Here is a 20,164-nt window from a genome sequence, read left to right on the forward strand (position 1 = left end):
CTTAACCTCTGTGATTGTTCAAGTGGTTACATTAGGATATCATTGTCTTCAGCACTGATGCAGCCAACGACTGACAGGTTTTAATTCAGGCTTTCCCTGCACTCAATCAACTTTCTTGAGACTTCTGCAACTGAACTTTCCTATAAAATTTTCTAGAGACCATGTAACTCTATGCTACTCGACTACAACCTGCCTGTGTTTGTGAGACTTGTAAAGCTCAGGTCCACCATCTGGGGCGAGTGACAAACAGGATCAGCATGGCAATACAAGAACCAGCACATGTAAACTAGAAGGCCATCAGAGTGAAGGGGGTAATTAGAACAAATCTTAACCTGAGCTGAGCCTGAAGTTGGTCAGTACTGATCAGTGCACTACCCTGGTAAACAAATATAAATACACAAATCTGTCAAGGAAGATAAAGGTCTGAAGTGCATTTTGCACACTAGTGCTTCAGCTAAGGGTGGGTAGTAATTAAATCATGAATGTCAACTGTGCTCTGCACTGCTTCAAGCCTGCAGGGTTAGTTGTGTGGGTTTACCCAAGCTTACAATACTTGAAACACAGATCGTGCACAGTGCTGCTGCTGTTACAATGTAGCTTATTCAAGCTGTTGAATTTACAGTGTTTAACACCACTATTAAGTCGTTTCAATGTGAGAAAATAATTAAATAAATACGGCCAAAAGTTTTTTTGCTTGTTTAATCAAAAAGTCTGTTCTCACGTCTAAATGCAACTGATTAAGAGCTCCAGACGTTGCATATGGTGGGGAGGATGGAGATGAGACGACAGTAGGAAGGAAGTGTTGGTTTTTTTTTTTTTACTTAGGAAGAGATGCGACAATGGCAGTAGTGTTTGGCATGATAATGTCTAAAAGACAGACTGAAACACTGTAAAGTTTTCACTATGTAATTGTGGCAGTGGTAGATGAACAAAGGGAATAGACTGTCAGTACTTGGGGTAGCATCAAGTTGGGTTGCTCAGGATGAGATTTGTTTGAAGTAAAATAGAGGAATATAGTCCGAGGGAGAGGGAATGGATGAATGTGATAAACGGTATTTGTCAATGAGAAGGAGGCCAATGAAGTATTTGGGGAAATGATTTGAGGAGAGGTCAGTGCTTGAAGGATTAGGGATAGTACCAACTTTATGTCCAGTGAGAAGACTGACCTCTTTCCAAAATTGTTTGGGGCTGTATTTGGAAAAGTTTTGGTAAGAAATTATGACATGGCTTTTGTACGGTTTTATGGGTTGCTTAGGTTATGAAGGATATTGAAGCAGTCTCTATATTGTTAGGTTCTGGTTCAGATTTCAATGTCTGCCAGCCCTCATCTCTCAGTTTTATAACAGTTTTGAGTTCATAATTTAGCCACCGTTTAGATTCAAGTTTATATTATCTTGATTTAAGGAGGGCAGGATTTTTGAATTTTGATTAACAAGTTTAAGAGAAGCTCAGCAAATAGGTTAGGGTCTGCAGTATTAAGAACAAGAGTCCAGTCTGTCGTAGAGAATGGATTTCAAGACGGTTAAATTGTACTGTGATCTGGATCTAAATGTTGCCACCAGTTCAGTGTGGTTTTGTTGGGTTTGCTAGAGAATGCTAAAGCTAACAGTGCAGGGATCACTTAGTGAAGGAGGGTGGAATAAAATATTTGAGATGAGACAGTTTATTAGTAATTATTAGGTCAAGAAGGGGGTGGTTAAAATATTTTAGGATTGGTATGGTGGGCAGGTCTACTGGTTGTCTTAAACTGGTTAAGAATTCTGCTGTGTCAAACTGAATGGGTCTAAGAAGGGTAATACTGTAGTCTATGAGCTTTTTCCTTGCAGAAATTATGCTTTGTACTCGGGGGGGGGGGGGGCTGAATTTATCTAGGGTAGTGGGAAGGAGGCAGAACATTAGAAGAACAAGGGAAAGGCTTGAAGAAATACTTTATTATTTTGATGCAGTGTTTGGGTGGAACATAAGTGCATTTATATACATGTTATTGAGTGGAAAGAAAGACAGGGTTGCAATGGGATGGGTGAGAAGGTGGAGGGGGCAGGTAGCATGCTGGTGAAGCTTGAGTATTTTGTGGAATAAGATGTATGTGTTAGTGAGAAAAAGTGTCAGGGTAAGGAATAAGTGCCCACAGTGTTATGATTTGTACTGAATGGATGTGCAGACTAGAGTACTCCAAGAGTGTAATGTATATAGGACGATGGTGCCGTTGTGAGCATAGTGGGATGTTAAGTAATGAGTGTAGTAGTTTGTAACAAAAATACAGTGTGGTGGGTTCTAGAAATGGGAAGTGGCAAATGTTCGTGGAGCAGTGCCATTTTTTTAATTAGTGTAAAGAAGCTGGGGAAGAAAGAAATGTAATTGGAACCATCTGTGCAGAGAGTGAATGACTGAAAGTATATATGAAAAGCAAGTGTGAAGGCAGTAAGAGGGAATGAGTGGGAGAATATAGTAGAATGTTGGTATTGCTTTAAGAAAGTTTGATGACAGTGAAAACAGTAGGGGATTAATGGCAATAAATCTGAGGATTTGGAAATTGATTATGAATTGTGGGTGGACCAGGAATAGAGTGAGTCACATAACAAGCATCAGTGGGACATAATATGTCTACAAATGCACAAATTAGGGACTGCAACCCTCTTGTGCTATTCACTGAAGGTAGGAAAGCCTTATTTGTTTAACCTAAAGTTTTTAGGTAAAACAGAGAAAAACAAAGCAGATTAAGGCTGAGTTTCACAGGTTGTGACTTGAGTTTTACAGTGCACAAAGAAACAGTAACTGAGTGGTGGTAGGAGCATAGACACAAGTGTTCCTCCCCAAAATAAGGAATGTGGCAACCATGGATTTCCCCAGTACATATAGCAGTCTAAATCACCTTTTTACTCTACATTTGTCCCAATATGTAATTGCAGCCCTGAATGCAGACAGAACAACTTAAAACAGCAATAAACAAATATGGCAGAGAATGCTTTAAGCATTGTACATGATTAGAAGGGAGTGAAGACACAGAAATGCCAGTCATGTTATCACAACAGGTAAAGGGGAGCTTTTAGTGTCTCTTCAGCTTGTCCTAGAGCAGTGTGTCTTGCACTATTATACCAGCCTACTGAATCTGGAATGGGAATGAGAATACAGTGGGGAAGAGGAGACACAGAAGCAACAAGGAGAAAAACAAGTATGTGCCACAAAAGTATTAAATAAGTGTTAGCAGTCCAGAAAATCAATGATGAGCTGCCATGCTGAATAAAATAAGTACCATTAAATGCAGGCAAGACAGTAATGCAGTAACACTAAACCACCATCAGAAGAAAATGGATTTTCCACAATTAGTTTACACTAACGCAATAAATGTGAAAGAATACTCCATTAAAAGCCACTACTGTTTCCCAAACTGCAGATTACAATGGAAAATATTATATAATTACAAAAGCATACAATTAAAACTGTAAGGATGACAATGCTGTTAAGGTAATTACCTCCAGTTTTGGAGCGCGACACAGGACTATAAATTCAGAGGAAGACTACTCAATTGCACAATAATAATGTAATTCAATAGAAAATTACATTACACATACACATTCTGAGGGGAAGATTTGTGGGTGCCCACAGGGATTACAGAAAGAAAATTTGGAGGGGGGGGGGTTAAGGACTGAGAAACATTACAAGGAACAAAGAAGATGCAAATGGTGGTCTAAGGTGAGCAGAGAAAGGAGGATTAGGGAAGAATCACACACACACACACACACACACACACACACACACACACACACACACACACACACACATATATACACAGAAGCATTTTTTTACAGGACAGAAAAAACAGGGGCACAGCCAGAGCTCTCCCTGTAAATCAGTCACACAAGCAGTACGACTCACAGAATATATACTTTTCTAAGTGCCTGAACATTATTTGTGACCCTTAGAATAGCAAGACTGTGAATGTTACTGGAAAAATATTTAAAAAAAATGAGGACTATGGGATCTCAGATGATACTCGCTCCTCCTGCATACACTACTCTCACCAAGTACACGTAAGTAGCAACTGCATGCAAAGCACAGTCTCCCCTTGTCAATGGTTGCAGGTACCCCCCCTTAAAAAAGCTTTAAAGGTGTTACAGTCAGCTTCAGCATTTTTGGTTTTTTTTTTTAACTTGTACTTCCTTTTCTGGAGCTGTGGGACTTAGGCATAGGGGAGGCCTCAGGAATTATGGGTCCCGCATTTCTAAAAGGAAGTTGATTTCCCTTTGGAACTATGCAAAATATTTTTATGGTGCTTAAGCTTTTGGCATTGTGAATGGCATTTCTTCCCAGTGTCTGTATGCCCTTTCCTAGGTGTATTCAGTGATACAGTTATCACTTAAAGGCTGAATCCTTTTCTCTTAAGGGCTCATCTCTGACAAATCACATGGTGGCATCTCTTTTTCTGCATTTAATTATATGCTATAATTCTTTTTATGATTTTTTGTACTTATGATTCTCAGATTTTTCCAGCCACTTTTCATCCCACCAACACTCTACTGCTTGGAAAAGTTCCACCTTATGTACTCAAGCTTTAGTCAAGTAGCCCATATGGTAACCTTTAATATGACCGCAAAAGGTCGACAAACCAAACGTCGACATGTTACCATGTATGTGTTGAGAAAGAACCTTGGTATAATCACATTAAAATAAATAATTTTTAATTAAAAATACCCCCCAAACACACACCTCATGCTAATTTTATATCATATATATATATACACATACACACACACACACACACACACACACACACACACACACACACACACACACACACACACACACACACTGCCCAATCCCCAAGGAATGGGAATATTCCCCTACCCGGGGATTGTCGATCTCGCACACATGTCCACCATCTGCATATAACCGACAAAATGCACTCTGTAAAACAGATGTCGACAAACCTGCAGTTAGACCAAATGCAGGGCACCCATATATATTTATTATATACACATATATAGGATTAGGGGTACAACAGTTGATAAAGTCAACTTATTTACAATTACAAATGGTATACGTACAGAAAGTTGAGAGTTTGCTTCTCTATGGTATGATTTTTCACTACATAAAGTAGTTCAGAAGCTGATTATTGCTTTGTAATGCATGTATACTGATATTAAAGTTTTATCTCTTGCAAACAATCTGTGGATGTGTTTTTAAAGCCACAGTGCCAAATGCAATTTCCTCTTAACCCTGCATACATTTTTTTTCAGAATATACAAGACCTAGTAATATCCTGTTCCCCAACACTAATACATTTCTTCTGTAATATCCCTTTTTAATACACATTTCAGATTTGGCATTTACATAACAATAAATATTTCATATAAAGCATTTCAGTTTAATAACTTTATCATCATTAGGAAGGCATTTCAGGACATTTAAACTTCAAGACACCCACCATTGGGCTCCTGTAGACAACAAACTATTATTACTGCATTATGAAATGCTGTACTAAAATGCAGTAGACATGTGCACATACAGGGCTACAAATATTACTCAGCAAGTCAGACTTTTTTTTTTAAAGAAGCAAACTCAGACAGCATCTACCTCAGAATATTTGTAAACATTTCCTGCCATTTATGAGTTCCATGTCATTAAGCAGCGTACGCTTATGGTTACAATGGGGGCTCAATGGGAACAGAACAAGTAAAACTTCACTGCACAAGCTACTTGTGGACAGCCTCTTGTCAACACTCATGCAGTCTGTCAACACGCATGTTGCGGAGGACTGTGGGATCAGGTGACTTTACTTTAGCAGCTCGGGCATAACATGGAACCTGGTCCTACAGGTTCTCTAATTCTGAAGTACAATCAGTAACAAGAACATTGATTTTTTTTTTCAAACCACCAGAATATAGCTTGTCTAGGAAAAACATGCGATTTCATGGAATTTGGTATTTAGACCCCAGCATTCATGCACCCTATCCTACATCTTCTCTTACACTAACTACTTGTTAAATGCCAGACTGCTGAAATAAATGTGCTGTACTTGGAATCTGTTTTAATTCTGTGTACATACAATACCTTACAGTGGAATCAAGGCAAAGACCAGAAATGATCCTTAATCACAAGGATAATTTACAGAATTTCACCTCTTGAAAATGGAATTTCATATCATTAATAATGACAACTCAGTGTCCCTGAATATCAGATATCACTTATTTCTGATCCTGAAAGAACATGCATCCTTACCTCCCTCGAAGCTTCACAGCTTCTTCAAACTTCCTCTCATCCATAACTTTCTGTACTTCTTGGGTCTAAATGTTTATTTAAAAGAAAAATGAAACCATTAGTTAACAGACACAGATATTTGTAGGCACAAAGTCCTTCACCCTGTCATAACAAAAGAAGCTTTACTTAACAGCATAACTTCATGAGCCGTGTTAGAAAATTATGCTGTTCATTAGGACTCATGGACTGTAAATTTTCTGTAGTGGCTCTGTTAAAGTGCTTAACAGCAAATAACCAATTCATTGTACTCTGTAGTTCAAGCTTTTTAGTTAATATAGTACTTTATAAACTGACATGGCACTGAATCAAAACTCACCATCTGCACACACTCCATTAGTGGCAGGCGCACAGCCTGGTTACCACATAGAGACACAACACAGGCTGGAGTATCTGCTGTGGCCTCTAAAAGGGCAAGAACAGCCTCGACTCCCATCCTGCTAGCCTGCAAAAAACAAAGTTCCATTAACAATTACTTTAAATGTTATTATTGTGTGTGTGTGTGTGTGTGTGTGTGTGTGTGTGTGTGTGTGTGTGTGTGTGTGTGTGTGTGTGTGTGTGTTTATATATATATATATATATATATATATATACACATATATAAATATACAAACACACATATATGTACACGTATCCATATCACACTTCTGTTCATAAAAATCAGACATTAAAACCAAGACACTGGCATAGTTATCAGACATATGTTTGTTTCAGTTTATATGCCTCACACTAGAAAGAGGTGCATGTCATGTCATGTCAAAAATTCCTGAGATTTTATGCACTAGTCTAGTTTTTGCATGATATAATTTCTGGGCATGTTAAGATTTATCAGATTTGGAGGCCTTACAGCAAATGCTGTGAATGCATTTTTGTGACTGAATTACAATCTGTTGCACTTATGTAATTATATATATAAAAAAAAAGGCAAAACACATTCTTCATATACTAAATTCTGCAGACACCAAACATGGATTGCACAGTGAGTGACCCCTTGCTCCTCTACTTGAACTTTATGTAGTCTGCAAACTCTGTGGGGGCTGGTCATTCCACTGCCAGGCAAACAGTGTCAACTAATTAAAAATTATAGGTGTTGAGGCTATCTGGCTATGTTTTCAGCACAGATTAAAATGTGAATGAATCTGAAAAAAAAATCCACACCCTGTTCTGCTTTCAAACCACTAAGGGTGTACATAATTTCTATGAGAACCTATCCTGTGAGCTACTTTGATGATGGCCTTTATGAAGGCAACTGACTTTCAGTTGTTAGAAGTTGAACAATTAGCCAACTAACCAGTTCACACTAGTGAAATTGGAAAATCTGTACCAGGATTTCAGTACAAGACATAAAGCACACTAAACAATATGCAGAGAAATGTTGTTTGGAGAGCTAGTCCTCAATTGTCCACAGTCAGCCACTTGCACAAGGCAGATAGTCGTGGATTGCACCTCCTCCCCAAGACTGCAGCAGAGTAAATAACATCCAGCCCTACAAAAGCTTACAGACTTGTCTTTTTACTCGGTTTAAGGGAAAATTACTTGGCCATTCTGTTATCCTAATCAAACTCTGTTTAAAATGGTAGCAAGTTTAATGTCTATTCTCTGCTTGGCCAGTACTTAGTGGTCTGCTTTTTGGCTGTTTTTCAGAACTAAAAGCAAAAAATCACCTGCACTGCACCTTAAATTTTCCCACCCCCTTTCCCTCCCTAAATTAATGAGCTCTACCCTACTCTTACTAGCAGCCTGCACTTTATTAATTGCTCTTTTCACCGACTGCTTTTGTGAATCTCCCTCTGACTGTTTAGGCAGTTCTATAATGCTTTCTTTTTCCCTTTTCCATGCCTCTGAAGTTTCAGTAACTACTTGATATATTACTACAATGTCTTTTTACTCATTGTTTTTAGTCTACTACTTTTAATAGATACTCTAAGATTTACTTTTTGCATTTACACTAGTAAGCACCCTTAGTTACTTGTGTGCTAACTCTAGCAGTGACAACTCTATTGATTGTTTTCGACCATGCACTGACCCTAAGGTGCTGGAACCTACTCACTCAGTTCACTCTTACCTAGCTTGGGCTCACTTCTCTCCCCTAACCTATAGCCAATTCCCACCCACCCCCCACTACAAACTACATTTATACTTCCCTAAGCCTACTCAGTCTGTACTTGTGTAATATACACATTACAGCTACCCCATTAGCACTTCCGTCTTATACACAGCTATACCACATCCACCACTGTTTGTTCTGGTCCTTTCCTCCTCACTCTAAATTTTCTCCTCCTACTACTATTCCATCCATCCACCTCTAATTAAACAGCAATACCTTAATTTATTCTACTGATTTCCCCTTATTAAATTTTTTTAAACCTATTTTTCTCTCATATAAATACATTATGCTACCCTTTCACTTACTATCTCTACTTGTACTATCTATTTTTGTCCATGCCATATCTCATCACACTTCATTGTTACCCAACATCAGTCACCTCCAGTACCCAACGTCAGTCACCTCCAGAACACTGAACCATAACTCTAAATCGCCCCCACTCACCTTGCTACAGCACCCAGACTACACTATCACATCCTATGCTTTCTTTAATTACAAATAGTGCAATGAAGAACCCACTCTACACATAGACAATTTAAAGGTGAAAACTAAATATGAAAATTTACTTTACTACACACCCCCTCCCATCTAAGCTTGCTCTTGCTGACTATATACTTCCTTATCTTGGGCCCTCTCTATGCACTTCCAACTCCACTATCTCAGCTACCACTAGTACTCCTCTTCCACTCAAGCAAGGTAATAGTCTAAACAAGTCTTAGGAGTATCTACAATAAACTACCACAGTTGCATTCCTACACAGCCTCGCACACCCCTGACATACAAATAGCCCCAGAAACCTGGCTAAAACCAGGTACTAAACACCAGGAAATTCTCCTCCTAGGACACATCACCATTAGAAATGACAGACAGCATAACAAAGCTTGGCATGGCTATGGCAATACTTTGAAGTGACTTTCTATGCCCTCACCCACCTCATCTTTCCCCATGCAGAACAAGTTTTCTCTCTCCTGCAAATCAACATACACAAGAGCATATGTGTCACTGCCATCTATATCCCTCCTGGAAACAATATTTCATTACTAGAAGTAATCATATAAAGGATCTCTCATAATATCAGCAAGAAAACCATCATAGGTGGCATTAATATAGACTAGTTATGAACTCTTACTCTCCCATACTTTCCATCAATCTCTCTGGTTTTACCCAGATTATCACTATTTCTACTTGAATACACAAATGCAACAGACTTGACCCTCACCACCACCCCTAACAAAATTAACACTGTTGGCTGCCTTCCCAACACTATCAGTGACCATCTACCAGCCTTTGCCTTGAGACAATCTGATCATGCACATAAACGCAATCTATAATGTGTGTACACACTCCTTCAAAAATGAGACTTTCATTTGCTACCTCAACAAGTACAACTAGGATATTCTAAAATATCCCTAGAGGATGCCATAACTCACTTTAACACATTCCCTAACATACTACATTAACAAGCTCCCATCAGATCAAAACGAATAAAAAAAAAAAAAAAATCTGAAACAAACTGTCCCACAGCTCATGAGAAACCAGGCAGCTCACATTAAACAGTGATAAAACTTGGAAAGCATGGTCTGATAAAACACCACAAAAATGCAATGTTTAGATAGCTCAGGAACCTTTCTAAACAAAAAATCTGATCAGACAAAACTAAATATATTTTCCAACCTCAAAGACAGCCAACAACAGAACCCTAAGCTTTTCTGGAATGCAATCAAGACTATTATACCAAGGCCAAACCAAGACTCCTTTAGTAACAACTCATTTGATGTAGCTACCCAATTCAATACACATTTCATACACACTGTCCTCTCCTTACTTAAACCACCCACCAGCCTCACCATCCCAAAAAGTACTAATCACCACCAAAATACTTTCTCCCTCAAACCAGTACCCACCTCTATAAAAAAAAAAAAACACTTCCTAAAACTAAAAAAACTTTCACACCAGCTGTCAACCTGTCACCAGAATATCTCAGAACAGCTGTAGATCCTATAGCATGCCCTGTATCTATGCTCATAAACCAATTACAGTAAGATATGTCCCAGTCATCGGGAAAACATCCCACATCATACCTCTACATAAAGGAGGAACATCCACATATCTCTCCAATTACCAGCATATAGCCATTACCTCCACTCTCCAAAATATTACAAAAATGCATTCATTCCCAACTCCTTTCCCATCTTCACAATAACAATCTCTTCTCCAACACTCAACATGGTTTCCGACCAAACAGCAGCACCACTACTGCTCTGCTCTGTTCAGTTTTACTGAAATCAAAAACCCTAACAGAAACACCGGCAACCTAGTATTCTCCCTCTTCTTAGACTAGTCAAAAGCATCTGACACAGTTTCACATCAACACCTGCTCCATGAACTATTCCTCTCTAGGACTCTTCCATTCATTAGCTGGATTTACAACTATCTTTCCAACAGACTCCACACTGTAAAATGGAAACGAGATCGCTCCCCCTTTCTGTCTGTCTCTGTTGGAGTACCTAAGGAATCTATTCTAGGCCTTCACTATTCAACATACTCACTAATAATCTTCACAAAGCTATCAAAGAAGACTCTATAATACAATTTGCAGACAATACCACACTCATATGCTCTGCATCAAGTCTTCTGTTACTCCACAAGATGACCCAGGACTTCTTTCTCATTTGAGGCTTGGCTAGATGACTACCAACTACTTTTAAATCACTATCCAACCCAATACCATATTCATGGGTGACTAATTACCCACAATGATAGGGAATCATATGAAATACCAAACATGCAGGCAGAGAGATTCCTAGATTTTGGAAACAATCTCCCTAGACCAGATACACTGACCAGGGGCACAAACATACTGGATCTGATCTTCACTAATATGGGAGACTGCTACACACCCCCTAGTGTAATGTCCTCTCTGGTAAGGTCAGACCACTAAACAGCCTCCGCTGAAGTAAATATAAAACCTGGAGCCCCAGCTAACCCTGAAATATTCAGGGACTACTCCAAGACTAACTTCCTACTATTAAGTGATAACCTTGCAAAATTCCAAGCCACTATAAACCTTGAAAACACTGCTGCCGATACAAGTATAGTAATAGCTGCAAAGAGGCAGCTGTACCCACCAGGAAGAAGTACACAACTCAAAAACAAGCAACCCTGGGGGAATCACATCATCAATAGACTATACAATAGACTATACAACAGAAGTAAGAAAATCATGGAAAAAAATTAGGAGATGTAGTACCCAGCAGGATAAAAGCACTCTTATCAAACTAAACACAGAGGAATAATAAAGTCTACCAAAGCCAAATTTAAAGTAAAGTTGCCCTTGCTGGCAAAAGACAACCTCAAGGGATTCCTTAGCTGAGTCCACAATCTCAAAGGCAATACACAATGTGTGCAGAAGGAGCCACCTATGCTGAGCCAGAAGATATTGCAAACCCACTGGCAGTCAACTTCAGCTCTAACTTTACCGCTCTCTCCCCCTCAACCTCCCCTTAGAAAATAACATAGGTTCATAGCTTACAATCAAATATAACTCTTGCTACTATCACTAGGGAACAGGTCCTCAATGCTCTCTAAGGACAACAACACTGTATCGATGGACACACAGTATCCCAGTATGCCTTCTATGCATCATGAAACATGACAGATTAGGCCCCCTGGAATCGTATTTAGCAACAGCCTCCAAACAGGCTTTGTCCCTAATGAATGCAGAACAGCTAGTCATCCCTCTGGTACAAAGGTGGGACATCTACTGATCTTGGAAACTACAGACCCACAAAATCTCATATACAGCCATGGAAAGAATTCTCATGGAAATGATCAATGACATGGGGAAACCTCCAGACACTTCCCCAACTCAGTCTGGTTTCCTCACGGGCAGGTCTTGCCTATGCAATCTAGTGAACTTCTCTGAAAAAGTCAGCAAGCAATGGATGAGGGCAAAATGGTTCACACTACCTACCCTGAACTGGCCAAAGTATTTGACAAAACTCCACTCAAGTACTGCTGACAAGCAATACAGGTTAGGTATAACAAACCTATGTCACCCAGAGGATAGCCAGGTGGTTCACAGACCAGGCCCAGGAAGTTAGAACTTCAGAGCCCACTTCTACATACAGGCTTGTCACAAGTGGAGTCCCTCAGGGATCATTCTTGGGATCATTCCTTTTTGGCATTTACTTTTCCGATGTCAAGGGACTCTGGCTGAAAATCTGCAGGTGACAGCAAATTAGGAAGTCATAGAATTCCACACTGACTAATGCTCTCCAGGAAGGGCTGACACTAACAAACAATTTATATCACAGCTGTGGACTAAAGCTAAAAGCCAAGAAATGCGTAACAGTATCCTTTGATAAGCCATACACCCCATGGTAACTACCATATTGACAACATACCCCTCCCACGAGTCAACCATATAGTCAGGGACTTGGGGACGCATATAGACAGTAATCTAGTCTCACAAAATACAATGCCACCTTTGGTATACCTAACCAGGCACATTCAACAACTGGAATGTCCACAGAGGCTCCTTACCAAAAATACTGGTCTTAACTAACATGTCCTTTGCAGACCACCTCAAAGCCCTATCCCTGTATTCTGTCTCTTACAGCCTGCTGAGGGGAGACCTATGTCGGGTATACAAGGCATTGCCAAACTCCACTCTAATGGAACTCCTGCATATGTTCAAAACAAACTGCTCAAGAATTACCCCTTCTAAAGACTTAAACCCTGCCTGTGATATAAATAGGGCCTGCTAGAGAGACAGGTATTTATCCCACAGACTACCTCTTCTGGAATAGGCAACCCATCCATGTGAAGCAGAGTTCCTCTCTAACCCAATTCAAGTCTAACTTGGACAACTGGACAAGTAACAAGAAAATCATCCCTGGTTTTGCACCCATGTCTCTAAGGGACACAGGCAGGCTTGTAAATGGTTCATTCCCAGGCCTCTGCTTTAAAAGTTCATCTCCAAGCCCCCATTTTCACTTATCAGGAGTACCAGAAGTGGTCAGAGATTTTGGACGCATGGCTAGACCCTAGTGGTTGTTAACCCAGTCCACACTCACAAACATATACACTGTATTGGCTACAAACTTAGAGGCATTGAAGTTTTGAGTCTTTGAAAAAGTGTAAAAACCCTTTGGTATTTTACTGCTACTGTATTTTCACATTTCTTTTAAGATTATACTGTCTTGTGTAGACCAAGACAGGAATTTCTGATAGAAGTAACCCTCATGGGCACACAATGCCTGTTTAACTTAGAGGCATTAAGTTCTCCATTGTTTTTCTATCTTGAAAAGCGAGGAATTCTCTAATTTAAACTGCTCCACTCATGACTGTAACCTTTCATACTCACAATAAACAACTTGGCAGTGCATTTAGGGGTTTTATGTATAGCACACTTAACCAGCATGGGTTTCTATTAACTGCACTGCAGTAGTTCTGATCTTTAATACCTTCTGTGGGGGACAGGCTGGCATAACTGTTAAGGTATTTACCTCAAAGACAAAAGGTACAGAGTTTGATTCTTACCTTTGAAAGAAATTAGCTAGGTTTAAAATGGATTAAATGTGCAGCTAACCTAGTAATTAGCCATTAACCTATGAATGTAACAAAAAAAGAAATTAGCACTATTTTTGTCCCAATCTCCATTAGCACAAAAAATATTCTACATCATATCGGCAAATAATTCAATTAAAACAATTTCCAACACAAAGGTGTCTTAATCGATGACAACTTAAAATATGATCAACATCACTCAAGCCATAAAGAAAATTCACCAAAAGTTGAACTTCCTCTACAGAAATAAACCCTTTCTCACCAACTGCTCTAGGAATTCTTTAACATCTTATCTTCTCTCTTCACTTCTCTATGCAGCACCCATCCTGACTAACCTTCACTCCACCTTAAAAATAAACTAGAAGTTTGCTACAATAAAAGAGATAAGTTTGCATTCAACTTACCAAACCATTCACATCACTGCCTGGCACTGAAGCACCTACAGTGGCTCAAACTACCTAATTACCTTATCCTCCTCCCAGCTACTTAGTGCCCATAAAATAATACACAAACCTGTCACTTGCCCATCCCCCATTTCCAGGACACACATCTCCTGACCAAGATAAAGTTTCATAATAATAAAGGTGACTCACTTTAGTCCATCTATGTTGCTAAGCACAGCAATTCCATGCCACCCACTCTAAAACAAGACATTACCACACGTTTCAAACTCAACCTAAAACAATACACAACTTTCTCATGGGCTCATACTCCTATCCTGACCAAACTCACCTTTCTTTTTTTTTTCTCTTCTATTGCCAATCTTACTATCAATCCCCTTGACTCTTTCACTCTTCTTATAGCTGTCTCTTTCTTCCATTCCCACTACTGCTCCTCCAAATAACCTATATCCATAATCCTGTCCTACTAATACCCCATCAGTACCACCAACATTTACCAATCTAGTGTTATCTCAACCTCTCCAGTATCAGAATGTTTCTACTTATGTTTTCCTTGATTATTTCTGCTTATACCCTTCCTCCTCTCCCATTTTTTGTTCCAGTTCTAGTGACATCCTACCTCATTAAATGTCAATATACATACACTGAACGTTATGTGCATTACCTCCAGGTATTACATGTTAACAGGTCTCTGACGTAAAATAACATAAATGTATGATAAATTTCTTTACTGTCTCAATATTCCCTGCAAAGTAATGCTTAAAAATGTTTAATTTTTACTGTTGTTCACTGTACGCATGTATCTTATGTGGTGCTTTTCTCTCTGGGCCTCCACAGAAAATGGGCCTTGTGCCCAGTCAGACTTTCCCAGCAAATAAAAGACAATAAATAAAAATGACAAAAAGGTCATTCTCTTGCTCATCCTGTCCAAAGCTTTAGACATTCTGTCAGGTTAGAACATGACATACAAAATGCTGTAACCCTGGTCAAAATGTAAGGTTGAGCAAACTAGTCTACTCTTTGTTGCCAGCCTCACAGCACTCAAGTAATGCAAGAACTGCCTGATGCACAGAAACAATGATCATTTACTTAACTCGTCCCTGCCTAGTTGTGAGAAAAGCAAGTACCTGAACAAATCAGAGGCCACAATCTCACAGTCAAATCCAACTTGTGAGCATCACACAAAGTACAGTTTTGTACCTACCATAAATGTAGATGTCCGATAGATATGCAACTGCAGTCCTGACATATGGGTTGTCCTGCCTCAGGCAGCCCTTCGGTCGGCCGGATTCCAAAGTCCGGTCCCGATGTCGCTATAAAGGCATCCGCCGACACCATCTTCTTCAGTGTTTCTTGCCCCAGATGCCAGGTGCCCTCCAAGGAAGGCTAAATTTGGTGAATGGATAAAAAATTCCAGACATGCACAACAGTAATAAACAGATACACCATAACAGGTATCCCCAGCTAATAGAGGAAAGGGGGAATGGACCCAAAAGGAAATTGCAGAGGGGTAGGAGGGAGTGACTGCAGTTGCATATATATCGGACATCTACATTTATGGTAGGTACAAAACTGTACTATGTCCTTCAAGAATGCAACTGCAGTCCTGACATATGGGTTGAATACCATAGCCAATCTTGGGGTGGTAGGATCTAAGAAAGGGATGGTGTAGCTAAAATGCCCTGCAGGACTGCCGAAGCAAAGCCTGCTCGGGATCTGGAGTATAAAGGCAGGTTGTAGTGTTTGGTAAATGTATACACGGAGCTCCATGTAGCAGCCTCTAGAATGTCCTTTGTAGCCACTCCTCTTAGAAAGGCTGTGGATGTGGCTATAGCTCTGGTGGAGTGTGGCCTAATATTGGCTGGCACACCTTTTCCATGGAAAGAGTAACATAATCTGATGCAATGTCCAATCCATTTTGAAATTGTTTGTTTGGAGATTGCCTTTCCTTGCACTCCAGCAGCATAAGCTACAAATAGTTGGTCAGACTTTCTGGTGGTCTTTGTTCTGTCCAAGTAGTAGCGTAATTGTCTGTGTATGTCCAAAGTGTGCAGCAGCTTTTCCCCCTTATTTTGAGGGTTGGGAAAGAAGGTAGGCAGGTGAATTGCTTGATTTAGAGACACCCTGGATATCACTTTTGGCATGAATGAAGGATTGGTTCTAAGAGAAACTCTGTCCTGATGAAAAATGAGAAAAGGAGGTACTGCCATCAGGGCCTGCATCTCCGAGACTCTTCTTGCTGAGGTAACTGCCAACAGGAAAACCGTTTTCCAGGAGAGAAATTGCATTTCTGAAGATGCTGCTGGTTCAAAAGGAGGAAGAGTTAATTTTTCCAAGACGAAATTGAGGTCCCATGTAGGTACTGGTGGTTTTCTGGGAGGTTTGATATTCTTTATCCCTCTTAGAAACTGTCTTAGCAAGGGATGTGAAAACACAGGTGGATCACAGTTGTATTTTGCTGAGATTGCTGAAGCGTGAATTTTATGGAAGAATATGAGAGGCCACTATGAAACATTTCTGCCAAGTATTCTAATATCTGTGGTATGCTCATTACTGATGCATCTTGACCCTTGTTGGCATTCCAGATGATGAATCTCTTCCACTTGGCGGAATAGGTTTTTCTGGTGGAAGGTCTGCGTGCTTCCAGCAAGATTTCTTGTACTTTTTCGGAAAGAGAGGTATGGGTGAAAGTCATGGAACCCTCCGCTGCAATGTTTGCAGGTTTTGATGAACAGTCCTGTAATTGTGCTGTGTTAGAAGCAGAGACCATTGAGGCAAGGGCCACGGTTTGGTGTGAGTTATGCTCAGTAGCAATGGATACCAGTGCTGCCTTGGCCAGTCTGGAGCTATCAAAATTCCTTTTGGTTGTTCTGCTTTGATCTTCAGTAACACCTTGGTCAGTAATGGTAGAGGAGGGAATGCATAAATTATTAGGGAATTCCAGCTGAAGGAGAGGGCATCCGTTCTCCAGGCTAGAGGATGGTGCGTCCTTGAACAGAACTTCTCCAGGTGATGATTGAGGTGAGAAGCAAAGAGATCTATGTCCGGTCTTCCCCATGCACTTGTTAGTTGTGAGAAAATGTGTGGATGCAGCATCCATAAGAAATTTCTGCCCAGCCTGTCCGCCAGAACATTGTCCTTGCCTGGAACAAACTGGGATTGCAAGTGGATGTTCAGTTTCAGGGACTTTTCCCAAAGAATCATTGTTAGTCTGCAGAGGGGGTAAGAGTGCCTCCCTGCTTGTTTATATACCACATGACAGTGGTGTTGTCTGCCTTATTAGCAGATGACCTTGCTGAAGGGATTTCCCAAATGCCTCGATTGCATGTATGACTGCCAACATCTCTTTCTGATTTATGTGCAGATGCATTTCCCTGGGAGTCCATTGCCCTTGAATTCATCTGCCTCCATGTGCCCCATCCATGATCTGAGGCGTCTGTTGCAATGGTTTGACTTGCTAGAGGTTTGTTGAAAGACATGCCCTTGTTTAAATGACTTGCTTGAGCCCACCACAAAAATTCCTTTGCAGGCATGGAATGAGTGGTATTACGTCTTCTAGATTTTGGCTGTGTTGAGACCATAAGTTTTTTAGGTACCATTGTAGCTTTCTCATGTGTAGTCTTGCCAGAGGTACCAGAAGAATGCAAGATGCCATGAACCCCAGGGCCTGCAGGATTTTCCTTGCGGTCAGCTGGGTGAGCTTTGCTAGGCTTTTGAAGTAATCTGGTAAATGTTCTTGTTTCTCCTCTGAGGAAAGCCATTTGTGATTGTGTGTCCAATTTGGCTCCTAGAAAAATAATCTGTTGGGATGGCAGTAGTCTTGATTTTTGAATGTTGACTGTGTATCCCAAAGCCTGCAGTAATTGAATGACATAATCCAAGTGTCTTATCAAAGTTTGTTTGCTGTCTGCTTGTATAAGGCAGTCGTCCAGGTAAGGGTATATTTGAATCCCACGGAGCCTGCAATGTGCAACTACTGATGCCAGGCATTTCGTGAATACTCTGGGTGCAGTAGATAAGCCAAACGGCAATGCTGAGAATTGATAATGCTCTGATCCTGCAAGAAATCTGGGGTATCTTCTGCAACTGTGTCTGATTGGGACATGCAGGTATGCCTCCTTGAGGTCCAGAGTAACCAGCCAAGACCCCTTGCCCAGCATGGGAAGGAGTTGCTGTAAAGTCAGCATTTTGAATTTTGGCACAATGAGAAAAGTGTTTAGAGTGGACAAATCCAGTATAGGTCTCCATTGCTTTTCTTTTCTTGGAACAAGGAACAGTCTTGAATAGAATCCCTGGCCTTGTTCCTGAGGAGGAACCTTTTCTATTGCTTTTATTTGTAACAGCTTTGAAACTTGTATGAGTGCCTCTGCCCTTTGATGTTGTGGCAGGTTTGGCATGCCTTGTCGGTATGGAAGTGGAACCTGTAACCTTGGTCTACCATGTCCAGAATCCATTTGTCCTTGGTTAAAATGTGCCAGTTCTTTGAGAATAAGGATAATTTTCTGCCTAGAGGAGCTTTGAAAGTCAAGTCATTGTGATTGTCCCTGTGGTGCAGCTGAACTCCCTGCGCCACTTCTCTGATTTGGAGGTTGCCAGTTTTTCCCTTTGAAACTTGTCAGTGTCTGGAAAGGACCAATTCTTTGAAGGCCAATTCCTGCTGAATCTAGGTGGCTGAACCTGGAGGAAATCCTTGACTGTCTGTACTGATTTAGCCTTTTCCTCAATAGACTTCAACACATCCTGTGCATTGGCACCAAAAAGCTTCTGTTTTTCCAGAGGTGCATCTAGGAGCTTTACTTTAACATGGTCTGGCAGTGTCTGTTCTTTCAGCCAAGCATGTCTACGTATAACGGCCCCTGTCATAGCTGACCTACATGAAGCTTCCAATGCATCATAACCACACTGAAGAAAATGATTGCTAACCTGCTGAGTGTTATGAACCAAATCCTGCAATGCCTTTCTATCTATAAGCTCAGGAGAGGCTAGCTTTTTCTGCAAATCATCCATTAAGTAATCCTGGTACTGAAACATATGAAAAAGACAGTTAAGTGACCTCATGGCAAGGGTGGAAGAGGTATAAACTTTTTGCCCCATCTCTCCAGGGACCTTGATTCCCTGTCTGCGGCAAAGGGTTTTCGAGGAAGGGGAAGTAGCCACTCCTTTGGGCCCCTGAGAAATAGTTTCTAGATCGAGATGCTTGTGAGTTTCAGGAACCCTGTAATATCTGTCTGGCTTGACAGGAGCAGGAGGGAGAGAATCAGGGGAAGCACTGGAGTCTGAGTATACATCATCCAAGACATCCAACACTGGAGGAATAGCTAATGGTCTGTGCTGGGGTAACTTGAGGAAGGTACGTAGCCTTTTCCTGGAGTCAGAAAATTCCTGACCCTGCCACTGAAAATGTTCTCTCATGGAGTGGAGAACTTCTCCAAAAGAAATATCCTCTGGAGGAGGCAGAAGGAATTGATTCCTCAGCATCAGAGTCCTCGTAGGCCTGGAAGGATTCTTCCTGGGTATCTGAGTGCTCAGAATCCCTAGAGGCCTCATCTGAAGAGAGGGTATCTGGCTGTTCTGTCCCAAGCCTTTTATCTGCAGGAGGCTGAGAACCTCTGTCTGGGTGCGACAGAGAACCTCTGATTAGAGAGATTAGATCTGCAGCTAGGGTCATGATCTGTTTATCAGAAGAAAGGCTCTGGGAACTAGTTTTAGGAGGATGGGCCTTAGCCTGGCTGGCAGCCTTAGCATGTGTGTAGGCCTTGATGGACATGGAGACCGGAGGCCTAGCTGCCCCACGTGCAGGAGTAACTTTATCCACTGGTATGGTGTCAGG

General features: G+C 40.7%; 1 protein-coding gene across 8 annotated transcripts in view; it reads right to left on the reverse strand.

Annotated features, from left to right (window-relative positions):
* Positions 1 to 20,164, reverse strand: part of LOC122796266 (phosphofructokinase, platelet) — a 987,903-nt gene that overhangs the window by 475,075 nt on the left and 492,664 nt on the right. For all 8 annotated transcript variants that reach the window (XM_044064600.1, XM_044064606.1, XM_044064604.1 and 5 more), the window contains exons 10-11: positions 6,575 to 6,700; positions 6,220 to 6,284 (exon numbers count right to left, since the gene is read on the reverse strand). In XM_044064600.1, the coding sequence (XP_043920535.1) occupies positions 6,220 to 6,284; positions 6,575 to 6,700 (191 nt within the window). The remainder of the gene's footprint in view (positions 1 to 6,219; positions 6,285 to 6,574; positions 6,701 to 20,164) is intronic.

The sequence above is a fragment of the Protopterus annectens genome, chromosome 3.part0, assembly GCF_019279795.1.
Source record: "Protopterus annectens isolate FY-2018-M chromosome 3.part0, PAN1.0, whole genome shotgun sequence".
In the NCBI taxonomy this organism is placed as follows: domain Eukaryota; kingdom Metazoa; phylum Chordata; order Ceratodontiformes; family Protopteridae; genus Protopterus; species Protopterus annectens.